Below are 17,052 nucleotides of genomic sequence, written 5' to 3'. Positions count from 1 at the left end.
GTTTGATGAGGTTTCCAAATAATGAGATCTGTTCTATAATGTGCGTTATCTTTATGACTGAATTGAAGGCATTTATACCAAAACTAGTTGATTCTGAGACAAAAACTAAAACATGTCAAAACTGTCAATATGTGAGAGTGCAGCTTTAAATAACGAGGTTTGTGCGTGAACTAAGGAATCCAATGTACAAGTTAGCTCCTCATTTCATCATGCCATTGGCAATAAGGCTAAATTCAGATGCCTGCATGGTGATCCCACATTATTTTCCCATAATATTACCATTTGTAAAAAGGTTGTGGGGTCAATAAGTGTGTAAGAGTATTGTGTTCAGGTTTGTCCTTTTTATCAACTGATACGATACAATACATAGGAAGGGGACTTAACTTTCTTTATCAATACAATTTGTGCATTTCGTAAGTAAATTTATGTGTTTCCTGACATCACTTTGTGCCAAATTCCTGATGTGGATTTTTCTTGCTAATTACTAATATATTTTTGTTAAACAAATGACAGTAAATAGATTTCAGATAAAACTACTGCAGTTTATGTTTTTGTATTTTTATTTTTAATGACTCGTTTAGCTATAGTATTTCAAGGCCAAAAAAGTTAGTTTGCACTTCAATTTTTTGTATAAATGGTATGTTTTCTTTCCCTACAACGTCAAATGCCCCATTCAAATAATAAAAAAAAATGAGGGGGCCACTTGGCATCCAAAATTCGCATACTTGTACATAGGATTCCGTTGGCTTTTCCAGTGTGTTCTGCTTATGCCCTCAATAGAAAACATATATATCAAAGATACATATAATTGTATAGGAAAATTTATAATTATTTTTATTAACTGTGGGGACATGAGTTCATAGTTTTAAAATTAAGACTTTTTCCTGAAGATGCACCTGTGCAGCAGAAGATATTTGGAATAGCCAAACAGTTTTAAATTGAAATATATTTCCCGATATAATTTACCAGCTGGTGATATTCTTCTTCCCGATGGTCTGGATGCAGCCAATTGTCGTCATCGAGAATTCCCGAGGGAAGCTTTCGCTCGTCGCCAAACCGAACTTTCCTACACACAGGGGTTGGGTAAAATAAAATATTGAGGTATATGGCTGTGCAATATGGGGAAAACATGTCAAGCAACTTCTATTGTAACATCCGGTGAACAAAGTAATAAACAAATGAATAAACAGATGCATGGTGAGACAAAAATTTGCTATGGACAACGTTGCCAAATATCTAAATGTGTGATAAAAAAAATCCACCTAATTTATTGAGGCAAAAAAATAAAGTGTTTGTTTCTGATTTCACTGCCTACAAATATAGGGTAAGAAGGTCGAGATACTTATTATTTTTTTAGTCAAATTTTGTTTTAATATCTGATTTTCACACCCTCTTTCCGGTGCAAGAAACTACCAAAAATTCACCCAACAGGGGAAACAATAACAATCAGAAAAAAAAGTATGCTGTTGGGTGCAAAAAATTAGGGTTGGTTGAGAAACCGGAAACTAATATATAATCTTTTGTTACATTTAAATTATCTTTTTCACACATACATACTTGAGAAACCGGAAACATATATATATTCTTTTGTTACATTTAAATTATCTTTTTCACACATACATACAGTTGAAGGCAACTATGTCCGTGACAGCAAGTCACTTCTAGCCACATGGGTAAAGTTTTCATGGCAAAACATTTACAACACTTGCATCACCAAATCCTCAGGGGTTTCTGTGTTTACGTCAATTTAAATATGATATGCAACAGTGCAAACATGAATAAATAAACCATGAAACTGTGTATAACAGCGTAACAAGCGTAACTTTTGACTAATTAGTTTTGTTTGTCATTCATCCATATTTCACTCTTATAATTATATAACTCCCCTGGGGATCAAATTTTAATATTTAAATTTAATTAAAAATTCTTCCAAATTTAGAAACAATTTCTGTGCAACTGTATAAGTGATGCATAACAAGAGTGCCGCGGAACAAACGCCAAACGTGTGTCTGTTTTTTTTTTTGTCAAACTGATATATTTTTTAAAAGTACAATAATTCAACAATTACTAGATCATGTGTTAAAGGCCCTTCTATAGATGTGCGTATTGTCACTGGCAACATGTGTACCAAGTTTCATTTAAATATCTTATATAGTTAGAATTATGGCCTAGGTCAAGTTTTAGCCCCGAGCCTATCGCAGTACCTCAACTTTTTTCTTCAATATACAGACAAGATTATTACGAACAAAACTTTTTGCGTATTCTAGCTTAGTTTTATATGTTATTTTTTTCTTTTACTTTACTTTGGCAAACACAGAACAGAATCTGATGTGAATTACATTACCAATGTACTGTTGTTAAAAACATTATATCATTATGCACAGATTAACTTACGTTTCAGACATGCATATGTTGAGTTAATGTTTTGCCATTGGAAACTGCAATAATAGGGTTGATGAAAAAATGTACATAAGCAAAGTGAATAAAATGAATTGACACAAAATTATCCAAAATATCTCCAAGATATAAGGCCATCATATAAAGAATTTCCTAAACATCACTTAAGTTATGAAGAGTTTCTGATGACATACGATGTGTTTTTTAATGACAGAAACAACCAATGCCATTTATATTCTAAATTTAACAATTCAAACTGGTCCAGAAAAGTATGGTTTTGAAACTTCTTAAATGGCCTTCTATATGGAGGAACAAAAACAAGCTGTGGTGTCTGAGCACGATCAAATGTTAAAGTTTTACATGTAGAGCATCAAAATCTCCGCTAAGCTGCAACAATTTGTTCCGACGTTCCGTATAATCTGAATGCGGTCTCGCAGGAAGGTTACTCCTTTTCGATCTTTGTGGCAGGTAGGTAAGGTAAGAATACATGTAGTTTTTATTTTCTAAGTCTGTAAGTTCCTACCTTACAAATGAAAATGAAGACTTTAAAAGCAATTCAGGGAATGCATTTGTTAAATAAGACACAACCAAATATACCAAAGTTTCCAACCTGATAGTACCATTTTGACTGAACACTAAAATATCCCCCCCCCCCCCCCCTCCTTCCCTCAGTTGCAAATACATCCCCTGGCTTTAAACTTTTTAATCAGAGAGGACTTTTGTGTCAAACAAGAAATATTTCTGCCACTGAATTGTCACCGCGCAGGTACAAAACATCTGGACAATTCCAATAAAACGAACTGAAGATTGTGTTTGCCCAAGTTTTCATCATTATATAGTTCATATAGTTCATTGTTTCAAACAACCCAATAAGAACCAAATATTTCGTGCACTCTATTCCAGTTATTGGTGTACGCAAATGGTTTGAATAACTTATTCATGTATAAATCCACTAACCTGAGATTCAGTGATAAACAATAAACCTTTACATTTAAAAATACACTTAAAAACTACAGCCTGCAGAGAAATCAATCACTGCCATGGGAGTTAATGAAATTAAGGGTCAAACACTAGGCACTTTACTATTGAAAAATTCTGAAAGTTAAAACACCTTGGGCTGATTGTTCAGAACTTTGTTGAAGTTAACAACTTGATTAACAACATTGTCGTTAACTTTTTAACCTGAAATATGTGATGATATGCTAATATATTCAAATAAAGCAAGTACAGCTGAAACAATTGTCTCCAATCGTGTTAGAAACAATGCAGATTACAAGTGTATCCATAAAACCTCCAGAGCAGTAATAAAGGGTTTGAAAGTTAACAACGATGATATAGTAAGTTAACAATGATGATATAGTAAGTTAACAACGATGATATAGTAAGTTAACAACGATGATATAGTAAGTTAACAATGATGATATTAAGAACATTGTTATATTTAACAACTTTAACAATGTTCTGAGCAATCAACCCAATACATATAATGTTTGATATTTGAACTGTCTACATCAGGGGCAGACAACCTACCTTGCTTCAAACTCTTTATTCAGTTCCCGATCACGCATCTCATTCTGCAAAAACAAGAGTTACTTACATTCTATATCTTTCTCAATCAATATTTTATTTATGGTGGATAACTGTTCATTTCATGTAATATAACAAAAAAACTTTGTACAGCCCCAGATAAATACATTTTAATACTTGCTAGTTTTAATTAATTAATGCCAACTCATTTCAAGAACAAGAGAACTAACCTCGAATTTGTTAATGTTTCCTTCGCTGGCGTAGCGTCGAAGGTTGCCTCCCTGCTCCTGTCTGTAAGAAATGTGAGTAAATAAATGAAATAATGATAATAAATTAAGATCATTTGCTGCCTGGCTAAAAAAATCATGAGGATTAAAAAAAAGAAAAGAAAAAGAAAAAGACATATATTTTAAAATACTAGCAAACTGACCGAACAAACTTTATACTTAACGGGAGGGTTGTTAAGAACTTTGTGAGTTAACAATATGTTAAAGTCATTGTTGATAGCTTTCATATCTTTATAATCTGAAAGTTTCATGGACACACTTGTGATATGCTGTCTGCAGAACTTCATACAATGTTTGTTACATCTGCTTCATATATGCTTGTCTTATTTAAGTATATGAGCACATCATATATCATTTCATCTTTTAAAATTAACAACAATGCCTTTCACAAATTATGATTATGTTTAATAATAAAACCAGATTTATTTTGATGATTTTACAAAGGTTAAGGCAAACAAGATAGTTGTATCATATAATAACTGCCCCACCCTATACCTTGCAAGTTCCTCCTCCCGGCGTTTCTGATCTAGAATCTCCTCATAAGTCGGTGTTGAAAATCTTCTTTTCCTTTGATCCTGGAAACATATATATACATTTCAATGTTTGCCTCCCTGGCGAAATGCGTGTGAACCCCTATTTGTCATGTGACCAGTTTCAAATGTTTGCCTCCCTGGCGAAATGCGTGTAAACCCATGACAGTCATGTGATCACTTTCAATGTTGCCTCCCTGGCGAAATGCGTGTGAACCCCTGACTGTCATGTGATCAGGTTCAATGTTTGCCTCTCTGGGGAAATGCGTGTGAACTCCTGATTGTCAAGTGATCAGTTTCAATGTTTGCCTCCCTGGCGAAATGCGTGTAAACCCCTGATTGTTATGTGACCAGTTTCAATGTTTGCCTCCCTGACGAAATGCGTGTGAACCCCTGTTTGTCCACTTGATCCAACAAATTGTAACCATCAGTTTCAATGTTTGCCAGACATTCATTGCTTTTAACTTTCTTTTTATGCTTTTCAAAGGAACTGTCAGAGTAATTAAACTAAAATTAGGGTTTTTTCCAGTTTAGTGATCCCAACTTACTTTGCCTATTTATAATAGGAAAGTTGTGAAACAAATCTTTTCATGTCAGCCTAGAATAGAGGCAGCAGTGATATATCTTCTGCAGGGACAGTTTAACTGGAAGTATTACATAATTTGTTTTTCCAAACTCTTAGCTTTTAATCGCCTACAAACATATTTTTATCAGCCTTTACTTGAATGTAAACTATGAAGTGCCAAAAGAAAAATGGTTTGAAGGTTGTTGTTTTTTTAACTTTTACTTTTCATAAATTTGGTATATGAAACATGAATAATATATAAAATCACACAAACAAACAATGTTTTTTTAAACTTTTATCACTAAACATTATGGTATAACGCCTCAGTCAGTCTGTCACTGCAGGTAAAACAATCAAATTAAAGTAGAGGCGTTTTATATTGATGAAAAATAAACAAAACATGTACAGAGTTTAACATGGATAAAGATTTAACAATGAGATTGAAGAGGCCAATTTTCTACCAGTAATAACGGTAGAATTCATCTAAATGTCTTTGCTGTTAAAAAAAATAACACAAAATATTCCATGTTCAAGATAATCTGTTTTGAAGCTGGACAAAAACTTGGTCAATTTATGTAAGAAATATTTCGTATAAGAGCCATCCTGTAAATATACGAAATGGTTCTTTCAAAATTATTACATACAGTCGAACTTTGTTTGGCTCGAACCCACGAACCGGCAAAAATACCTGGAGCCTCTGAAAATTTGAGCCAAAGGGAGTTCCGAGCCTAATGAGGTTCGACTGTATAATCATGGATGATTATTATAAGGAGTACAGTAGGGCTTAGAATAGAAAAACCACTCTATATAGAGGATCAGACACGAGTCGTCATATAAGGCTTGCTAACAAACAATTTTCCTAAACTCTTAGAGTAAAATTGTGGATTATAATGCAATGACACTGACTTCAGCATGAAGGCTATTAAAATACGCCATTTTTTTCTTCCAAAAACACATACAAGCTTATACTCATAAAATAAAATCCTCTATGATGACAAGTGTCAGATGTGATAAGTCTTTTAGATTGATAAACTTATCTTGTATGTCATTTAATCGTATAATTACAAGGAATTATAAAATAAGTTGAGCTAGAATAAAGAGGGCGCTACCTATAGAGTTTTATTCATCTACAGGGTCAACAACTGATAAATTGACAATTGTATGTTATTTTCAAATTTGGCAATCTACAGAAAATGGAGCCAGTTGAAGCAAGGCAGTTTGCGCATGAGCAAACAGCACAGAGATCTACAGAAAAATGTTGTAAACTTTCGAGTTCTAAAAAAATAAAAGTGGTTTATGCATGCGCAACTAGCACAGCAATATGCAGAAAACTGTTTACAGCTTTCTACAAAAATAAATGTCTGACTCCATGCTCCATGGCTGGAATTGATCTACATGAAACTAAGCTACAGAAAACAGAACAAATCCTCAACTATCATTAGCCCACAAATAAGTTTGAACACCAAAATTAGAGAGAAGAAAAGATTTCAAACCACACACAAAGATGATTTAGTTGGTTTTAGTATGGAAGGTTTATAAAGAGCAAAAGTATAAAATGATCAGTGTGCTTACTGAGGACGGCAAAAACCAAAGACACACAGTGAATAAACTCACTTTTTGTTTCAAGAAGTCATTGTACTCTCTATTTCTGTCAGCCATTTTCCTTTTCTGTAAATGTTCTACATGGTCTCAAATAATGCAGTTATGTAGTTCAGAAGTATAATCAACTTTTTCCATGGTAATTTAACAAATCAACTAGAAAAATCTTAATGTCAGTTTAAAGCAGAAATATTTTTTCAACATTTATTCAGTACCGTATTTTCTCGACTATAAGACGGGGAAATTGGGTCCCGATTTTTACCCCCAAAGTAGGGGACCCGTCTTATAAGCGAGTCGATAAAATATTAAAAAAAGATTCAAGTCAAAATCAGTAAAATTTTACATAGGGTATTCGTCTATCCAGTATATCGTCTGCTGATACAAGTATGGGGCAATTAAGTAAACAACAACACGAAATATCTTCACCGCGCGTGCTCTGACGTCACACAGTGTACCGTTATATCTGCATTTTTTCTCATGGCGCGTGTCAGTATAATTAGTTTGACAGATATATCAAATCAATAAATTGGAATCTTAATATGATGTAGGTACCTAACTGTCAATTTGATTAAGCAAACAAATGACAATGCGAATATGAATCCTTTATGTTCGTCGCCAATCAAGGGACAATATTGCCTGAAGCATTATTGCTAAACAAACACCTATTTATGCCGCGGCTTTTCGCAGTTATGTTATTAAAGCCATTTATTTTGCCGAAGAACTTCATTGGTGTCTTCAATAAAAAAAAAACTAAAACAAACATATGTTGTTATTGATTAATTATTACAATTCCGATAAGTAACGACCTGTCCTGCAAACTTATGTACTCATTTTTAACCTACCTCCAAATAGAGAGCTCACAGTTGACTGCCATTTTCTTTGAGGAAAACAAAAACAGTTACCGCGAAAGTCGATAATTGTCCGTTGAGCTTGAACATTTTTACACATTAGGAAGAATTTTAGCATTTTAGATTTGCTTAAAAATTGACCCCGTCTTATAAGCGAGTCGAAACAAAAAGCACCAGATTTCATGGGCAAAGTTAGGGGGCCGTCTTATAAGCGAATCGCCTTATAGTCGAGAAAATACGGTACACAAAGTGGCCTTGGCCTGCTACATGATCTTAAATAATGCAGTTAATATGTGTAAATATCATCTGCTTTTTCCATGCTCATTTAGCAAGTTAATTGCTAAAAAATTGAGAGGCAAGTTTTAACAAGTAACACTTTTCCACATATTTTCGGTAGGCAAAGTGGTCTTGGGCTGCAAATCTAGAGTATATTGATGAAAATGCTTGCAGTGCTAGTGTAATGTTACATAGGCATGCATTCATTTCTTTGCATAGTATACAGGGATGTGTAGATCATGCAGCTGAAGGGCTGAAACCAGAAGCCATTGGCATCAACAGACAAATCACATTCCTGACTATAAATAAGGCATTTTTGCATTACTTAAACTTTCTGTTAACTTAAGGACCAGGGGTGGCTTTCAATATCGGTCTGAATTAGATCTATGAACGATGTAGCTAATCGGATTGCATGATACAAATAATGGACCTATACAGTAAATGATGTGAGTTATGTGTGACCATAAGATTGACTGAAGTTGCATATTGATTACCACCCGAGGTACTGATACATGCATATTGGACATGCAATATTGCACATAACCTTTATACAATTATCAGAGAATAACGATGCATCACCCACCTCAGCAGAATCAGTGTAGTGTAACCCTGGCAGTGTTGCAAATTCCTTTGGGTTATTGCCCTAAAATATCAAAGAATCAAATGATAATGGCACAGGCTAAATTATAACAATATAGTTACAAAATATTTAATATAAAACCAAGGGTTTTGTTTCATGAAAAATAAGAGGATGGAGTTGAAAACCCTAAAGCATTTTCGAAACTACCGGTCTTTAAAATAAAAGGCTTTAATGGTTTACTATGTATTGCTAGAAAAACTTACCCTTGGCGGTGATGGTCTTCTCTGTAAATTTAAATGGGGAATATTTAAATGTGACATTGATGTAAAAACAAACATTTGCCTTTAACAGGATGTGACATCATTTAAATGGTTGAAACAGTGAAAATATCATTTTTATTTCACAGATAAATCTCTATCCATCGGAAAGCATATAATAATCAGTAGTTACCCATATGTAATTTTATGTGCAGTGTATTTTCAGGTGCAATAAATAAAACTATTACAGATGATATGTGAAAAGGAGTTTTGAAGAAGATTATTACTAAAAGCATACTTATAAATAAAACAGTTTACTGTACAAACTCATGATATCAACTTCATCTTTGTGAACATTATTTCCTATTATCCATTAAATGAGATATACATCTCATCATGTGTCAATAACTGTAAGCTTACCCCTGATGCTTGGGTTGCTGGTTTCTTGTCATCGAATCTGTGACGATCTCGCTCTGTTTTTTCCCTCATATACTCATTATACTCCTCATTTCGTGCCTTTATCTTCCGAATCTTAGAGGAGAAATAAAGAATTGTGAAATATTAATTTTGTGATAATTTAATTATTGTACATGTAACATATTTGGTATTTTATGTAAAGTGTTTGAGAAGTCTTTCCAATAAAAAGTTAAAACCTGTTTCAAAATGTTATTCTATATAAATTTCATATGTGTTACACATATTTCACTAACAGCCATCTAATCCAAATTTTAAAAGCCAATGAAATTATTACAAGTTTCCATGTGATTGGTCTTGTTATTTATAAGCTTTGATGTCATTGGCCCTTTGAACTACCTCTGCAGAGTCCTTTCCAGAGATTTGTAGCCCTGCAGCAAATGAGTCAGGTTGGGCTCCTGCTCGCCGTGCACCTGTCCGTAATTCTCCCTGGGGAAGCAAAACATCACTTTTACGTGGTATTTTAACTTTCCTATCTAGGGTTAGTGTTCTTGCTTTTAAAACACAGAGATGCAAAAAAATTGTTTCAATAATCTACAAATAACTAGAATACAATAATACTAATCCTACAAATTTCCTTCCATTCTGCCATCCTCCATCACATTACTTCAAACCCCTCTTAAAGCTGCACTCTCTCAAAATTACCGATTTAACAACTTTTTTTATTGTTTGTCTCAGAATCAGCCAACTTTGGAATCAATGCTTTCAATTCCGTCATATGAGATAACTCACAATAGATTATTTCTGAGTTAGTTAGGAAACTAACTTTTGTAACGCTTTCAGCCATACGCATAAATATCAAAACGCAATCTAATCTTTTATCAGCAGTCTAATATAACTAGTTTTCAGACATTTACACAAAATCAGGCTCATAAAAATATAAAGTTGTCAAAATGGTCAATCTGCAAAAGTGCAGCTTTAAAGACCAATTTCCCAGAGATTGGTTTTCCTTCTAAATGCCATTAAGACAGTGTATACATAGATTTCACTGTAAGGTGCACAAGTTCCATGATCACAATTGCAGCATTATCATGAGGCCCTGATACAATTCATTTGTCAATAAAATTGTTTGACAGTCATTGGCAACAAGCATTGTCCATTGATAAATAAAAATCACTCTGGATAAATCAGTTACAAAGGCCTGAGATGTTTGTATAAGTGATGGGTGAAATACATATACTCCACAAGCTTGTCCTCAGGGATATTTGCCTTTAATGTAATCTCTTCTACCAGCATACCTCACGCAATTTCTGGTTATATTCCTTCTTGCGTTCTTCCTGAAGTACTTGTGCCTGTCGGTCATGCTGGCCCATGTTGTTGAAAAAGTGGTTCGGGGTGGCTGGCTTGGGGGGCAAACCTCTACTTCGGTCTGACAGCTGTTTCTAAAATAAGTACATCAAGAAACATGATAATCAGACCCAATTTGACATCATCTATTTAATGACTAGTAACAAGACGCCAATGCGGCAACGCCGCATTAAAGCCGGATTTTTATTTGATGATGCAATTTTTCAAACCGAGGATTGGAGCTAGTGACCTAGTATTTTTAATGAAAAAGACCCATATTTATACTGTGTATGTATGTAAAGTAACTAAATGCCATGAAAATTGAAAAAAAATAAATTCAATATCCTGCAGGAAAAAACTGTAATTTATGCTTAAATTTTATTATACTTTAATATGACTATGATATCCTGGAGAATTTTTTTTTTAATAGTTTCTTGAAAATCTTTTAAACTTTAATGTGACTAAGATATCCTGGAGAAAAATAAAATGTAAAAGTTTCAGGAAAAAAATATTTCCTAAGATTTGACCCAGTGACCTAGTTTTTAATCTGAGGTGACCCATATTCACAAATGTTTAAGACAACTAGTAGACAAATATTCTGAGCAAGTTTCATAAAGATTCTGTAATTGGCTAAAAAAGAATTGCAGTTCCTGTACATTACACTTCCTCTCATTATGATCTATCACTGTATGAAATTTTATTAAATTCCATCCAATAGTTTTTAAGTTATGCTCCAGACAAGAAAAAAGAAACAAAGGGCAGTAACTCTGTAATTAGCTGAAATAGATTTGTGGTTCCTGAACACTGCACTCGCTCTCATTATGATCTATCACTGTATGAAGTTTCATTAAATTCCATCCAATAGTTTTCAAGTTATGCTCCGGACAAGAAAAAGGTAACAAAGGGCAATTACTCTGTAATTGGCTGAAAAAAATTGCGGTTCCTGTACATAACACTACCTCTCATTATGATCTATCACTGTATGAAGTTTTATTAATTTCCATCCAATAGTTTTCAAGTTATGCTCCAGACAAGAAAAAGAAACAAAGGGCACTAACTCTGTAATTGGCTGAATAAGAATTGCGGTTCCTTTACACTGCACTCTCTCTCATTATGATCTATCACTGTATGAAGTTGTATTAAATCCCATCCAATTGTTTTAAGTTATGCTCTGGACAAGAAAAAGGTAACAAAGGGCAATAACTCTGTAATTGGCTGAAAAAGAATTGGGGTTCCTGTACATTACACTTCTTCTCATTATGATCTATCACTGTATGAAGTTTTATTAAATTCCATCCAATTGTTTTCAAGTCATGCTCCGGATGAGAAAAAAGAAACAAAGGGCAGTAACTCTGTAATTGGCTGAAAAAGAATTGCGGTTCCTGTACATTACACTTCTTCTCATTATGATCTATCACTGTATGAAGTTTTATTAAATTCCATCCAATTGTTTTAAGTCATGCTCTGGACAAGAAAAAAAGTAACAAAGGGCAGTAACTCTGTAATAAGCTGAAATAGAGTTATGGTTCTTGTGCTCTCACTTCCTCTCATTATGATCTATCACCGTATGAAGTTTTATTAAATTCCATCTCATAGTTTTCAAGTTATGCTCCGGACAAGAAAAAGTAACAAAGGGCACTAACCATGTAATAAGCTGAAATAGAATTGTGGTTCCTGTACACTGCACTCCCCCTCATTATGATCTATCACTGTATGAAGTTTTATTAAATCCCATCCAATAGTTTTTAAGTTATGCTCCGGACAAGAAAAAAGTAACAAAGGGCAGTAACTCTGTAATAAGCTGAAATAGAGTTATGATTCTTGTGCACTTCACCTCCTCTCATTGCGCTTTACCATTGTATGAAGTTTTAATAAATTCCATTTAGTAGTTTGCAAGTAAATGTCCGGAAAAAAATTGACAGCAAAAAAAAACAATAAAGGGCAATAACTCAGTAATTAGTTTAGGTAGAGTTATGGTTCTTGAACACTGCACTTCCTCTCACTGTGCTTTACCATTGTATGAAGTTCCAATGAATTCCATCCAGTACTTTTCTAGTTATACTCCGGACAAAAAAAAATAACAAGGGCAATAACTCAGTAATAAGCAAGAATAGAGTTATGGTTATTGAACACTGCACTTCCTCTCACTGTGCTTTACAATTGTATGAAGTTCCAATGAATTCCATCCAGTACTTTTCAAGGTATACTCCGGACAAAAAAAAAGTAACAAGGGGCAATAACTCAGTAATAAGCAAGAATAGAGTTATGGTTATATTACACTGCACTTCCTCTCACTATGCTCTACCATTGTATGAAGTTTGATTACCATTGGATAAAAACTCTTGATTTTATTACATAAAATGAAAACTTTAACGCAAAATTGTTAACGCCTGCCCGCCCGGTTTTCGCCATTTTTTAACCCGTAATTTTTCGATGAAAAATCCGGCTAAAAATAGAAAGCAATAGAAAACAACAGCACTAAGGAGTGAGGGTTAATGCTAGTCTGTGGTTTTTCAGAAAAAAGGGCAATAATATACAATTCTTGAAGCCAAATGTCTGCACAAAGTTTTTATGCATCAGTATTGTGACACATGTGAAAATTGACTGTATACCAAGTTTCATTTGAATATCAGGAATATCTTTCTAGTTTTCACCAACTTTAAAACTTTACAAAAAGTTGATCTAGACTTTTTAAAAAAAAACAGGTTCACAACTGGCAAGCTTTAATCTTGGTTACCTGTTGCTGTTGTTGCACATATTCTTGATGTCTTTCTTCCTCGAGATGTCGTCGGCGATTGTCATCATATTCCCCGACATTGAGTGTAGCACCTTTTCCCTCCAAAACTTCTGAGGCACGAGATCGGTCTGTGGCTGGATGCTGTAATATGGGAGAAAGATGGACAAATTAGCATAACCAGGGATCAGCCTTACCTCAGAATTCAGGGAGATGTGATGTCTCCCTAAAAGAAATAGGAAGAAATTTTCAAAATTTAGGGAGAGGTCAGTTAATAAATAAATTATTTCAATGGTTCAAGAAACCTACAAATAGCATGTTCATTAGTAGTAAGGCACCAATTAAGAAATTGTTTGCTTCAAGTTAATTATTTTTTTGACTTAAATCAAGACATTGTTTGTACTCTTAAAGACAAAGAACAAATCCATAACACATTTTTGTGGAGTATAAATAAACATAAACATCCTGGAAACAATTAAATGATACAAATAAATTACATTTAAGGGTACAGTTGAAAAAGGAATATAAAAACAAATTACGTCTGAAAGATATAACATGTTACATTTTCATGTTTTATGATTATACAAGTTTTTATTTGTTTTAAATCATCAGTGTTGATTGCCAAACAGTAAGCATGGAATAACTTGTACTTATTTGGTCATAATGCAGAAAGTTCAGTTGACACAACTCAAACAAATCTGTTATAAAACCCCTGTTAGGAATCAAGTTTATAACAGTGGATATACTGCAAAAACACAATAGGTAAAACAATGTAAACAACAGGTACAAAATCTGGATGGGAAATGTACAACATGGGCAGGATCAACAGAATATAGAAAGTTTGTTCCTTGTTTTAATAGTTTATTATCAGCATTATTGATATCATAGCAATAAGCTTAACAAGATGCAGAACAACCTTTAACCCAAGTATTTTTTCCCAGACTAAATAACTCTCTATATCCTGGTTAACAATATGTGAAATTCACTTTATTCACAGTTCTCTCCCTTGGCTTTATGGCTCTAAGATAAAACAAGACTGTCTTGGAGAAAAAAAGCCAATCCTCATCTTATCATATTGTTTTTCAGTTTACCAAGGGACATATAAACTTAAAATCCATTAAAGCGAGAGTTATACCCCTTTATGTACATGAGGGTATTGTCTCTGTCAACATGTACATTTGTATACCAAGTTTCAATTGAATATCTTGATTAGTTTCTACGTTTGATCACCATGTGAGGTTAAAATTTTGGAACATCAATGCTAACGCAGATAAAGACACCGCTTCTATCACAATACAATTTCTTTTCAGCGAACAATATATGAGCTAAACATTAGTACAAACACTCATTAGCTAAGCTACTTCAATGCATCACATTTTTACTCAGTTTCATGATAAATGTTATCAGTTATTTTTAATTGATTACTTGATTAAGGTTTTGTCAAAATTGTGATAAAACTATTAACAATGTACAAGAAAATGTGCAATAATGGGGTGAATAAAAGGGTTATGGGCACTCATGCTATACAGTTATCAAGTGAGACCAATCCTGTTTATACAAGGGAGATCACTCCAGCTACCTTGGACACTGGTCGTCTCCCTGGATAGGACTGTGGGCGGGACTGAGCCTCATTCTACAGGGTGCAGAAAGAGTTAGATTCAAATGAATAAGTGCATTAACTCTTTAAGAAGTTAAGGTATTTAATACAGGTTTTAATTATGGCACTGGATAATTAATGGTGATTTAATAGAGTGATTAAGAGAAAACAAAAACAAAATAAAATAAGTAGAAAACTAAAATGCAAGGTCAATTTAAATAAGAAACATTATTGTACATTGCATGGGATTGAAATAAGGATTGGGCTAATGTTTGACTGTGTAAAAACAGCCAGTGGCTGTTCTTGTTGAAAGACAGATGCATGTGCAGCACAGCAAAATATTTCACGGTAATGCCACAGTTAATGAAAATTTGTTTGACCTTACCCAACCAATTCAAAAAAAATACCCGCGACCCGCAGCCCATTATATAAAACCAGTTACATTTTTGGTTTTGTAAAAGATATCCAAAATGTTTAATGATTGGTCAATATTTATCCAATGATAACTTTATGCTATTAGTGATTTTTCTCTTCATTTTGCTCATACTTTTTTGCCTGCTTCCTTTACATGATAGTGTCCTTTACATGATAGCGTCCTATACACAATGATATATAGTAACCAATTAAATCATTTTAATGAGTCAACTAGCAAAAAAATAACCTGTGGACAACTTGTTTCAATTTTTTTTTTATGACAGAATAAAGGGTGAAAAAAACCCCCACAAAACCTTTGTACCTACCCGTCCCTCAAATATGGGTTGGCTAAGGCTTAACAAATTTGCCTTTATGATTGAGAGTTTAAAAGCTGCATAAAACAAATCAGTGACTGTAATGTGTTAGAGCTGAAAGGAGGGCATTTATATTATCTTAACTATACAAGTCTAATATTATTGAAAAAAAATTCCTTGATATTATCATTCATCAGCTACGAGGATGGAATTAGTAACAGCTACTGGTACAGGATGGAGGAATGTATGCCTGTCCTGCAAAATTGGAAAGCCAAAAAGCTGAAAGCGCAGCATAAAGATGGAGAGTTCTGCACGTGTTGGAGCCACTACCTTCTGAATGAACTCATTATACTCGCGCTGCCGCTCAGTCTCCAGTTGGTGTTTTTTCCAGTTGTAGCGTTGCTGGTCGAGAGGCAGCCCCAGACGTAGATGTTCTGGGGTAGGCTCTTTAATTCGCAGACCTTGGGGACCGGCATTCTGATTACATACAAATGCACGCATGCTAGGACAGAGCTCAAGATAGGGTGATTAACTGTGTAAATATGGATTAAAAATGATGGAAAACACGCTAGAGTTTGAACATTTCATATCAAAACACATTGGAAAAAGTCAGACATCCTAATTGATTAGCATTTATATAGGCGAGTAAGGTATTAATTGATTAGATTTTGAAGAATCATGCAATGATTTGGAGATGATTCTGTTAAATTCCTAAGGGAGGTAACTGCATTTGAGTTTGTTTTACTTTTGAAACCAGTTTATCATCTCCCTTAGAAAAGATCATTACCTTGGATATTTATAGTTGAAATGTTTTGATTGGCAAATACTCTTTGCAGTTTAATTTATACTTTCTGAATGTATATTTTAGGCATTAAATACTTTTTGAGAAAAAAAATCTAGGGGTAAAATACCTTTTGAACCAAAACCTTATTTGGAGCTTTATTATATCACTAGTGTCAATTTCATTACACAAAAACTCATGGGGCCCATTCTGATAAAAGATCTTTATTGTAACTTTACAAATCTTCAATCTGTAGGAACATTGCAGATGAGAACAATTTCTTTTAAAGTGCTTTTTTCAATTTAGATAAAACTAAAACATGACACAAAGATAATTTCCCTTTACTATGAAGATTCTTAATAGAAACGGTCCATTTTTAACTACTATAAGGCAAGAACAAAAGCTAGTGACACAATTTGGTGTTTTCATGCACGGAACTACACTGTGTTACTATATAACACAAAGTTATATACAAGAGCATGCGATCTTATAATAACACAAGTAATGTCTGTGTTCACACATATTTTTCTCTAAGCTTCCCTTGTTACAATGTTAATCATCCTTGGACATACATTGAGAGTCATG

At 33.7% G+C, this 17,052-nt stretch overlaps 1 protein-coding gene across 32 annotated transcripts in view; it reads right to left on the bottom strand.

The window, feature by feature from the left end:
* Positions 1-17,052, bottom strand: part of LOC128212851 (centrosome and spindle pole-associated protein 1-like) — an 80,329-nt gene that overhangs the window by 50,008 nt on the left and 13,269 nt on the right. For 30 of the 32 annotated variants that reach the window (XM_052918220.1, XM_052918202.1, XM_052918203.1 and 27 more), the window contains 12 exons: positions 16,017-16,163; positions 13,365-13,505; positions 10,579-10,722; positions 9,680-9,769; positions 9,287-9,397; positions 8,873-8,893; positions 8,613-8,672; positions 6,921-6,974; positions 4,707-4,786; positions 4,155-4,215; positions 3,928-3,971; positions 967-1,066 (listed from right to left, as the gene is read on the bottom strand). In XM_052918220.1, the coding sequence (XP_052774180.1) occupies positions 967-1,066; positions 3,928-3,971; positions 4,155-4,215; positions 4,707-4,786; positions 6,921-6,974; positions 8,613-8,672; positions 8,873-8,893; positions 9,287-9,397; positions 9,680-9,769; positions 10,579-10,722; positions 13,365-13,505; positions 16,017-16,163 (1,053 nt within the window). The remainder of the gene's footprint in view (positions 1-966; positions 1,067-3,927; positions 3,972-4,154; positions 4,216-4,706; positions 4,787-6,920; positions 6,975-8,612; positions 8,673-8,872; positions 8,894-9,286; positions 9,398-9,679; positions 9,770-10,578; positions 10,723-13,364; positions 13,506-16,016; positions 16,164-17,052) is intronic. The other 2 variants (XM_052918201.1, XM_052918216.1) reach the window with 2 other exon arrangements.

The sequence above is a fragment of the Mya arenaria genome, chromosome 13 (assembly GCF_026914265.1).
Source record: "Mya arenaria isolate MELC-2E11 chromosome 13, ASM2691426v1".
Taxonomy (NCBI): domain Eukaryota; kingdom Metazoa; phylum Mollusca; class Bivalvia; order Myida; family Myidae; genus Mya; species Mya arenaria.
Note: the sequence above shows the minus strand (reverse complement) of the source record. Positions and strands in the feature narration are given on the sequence as shown.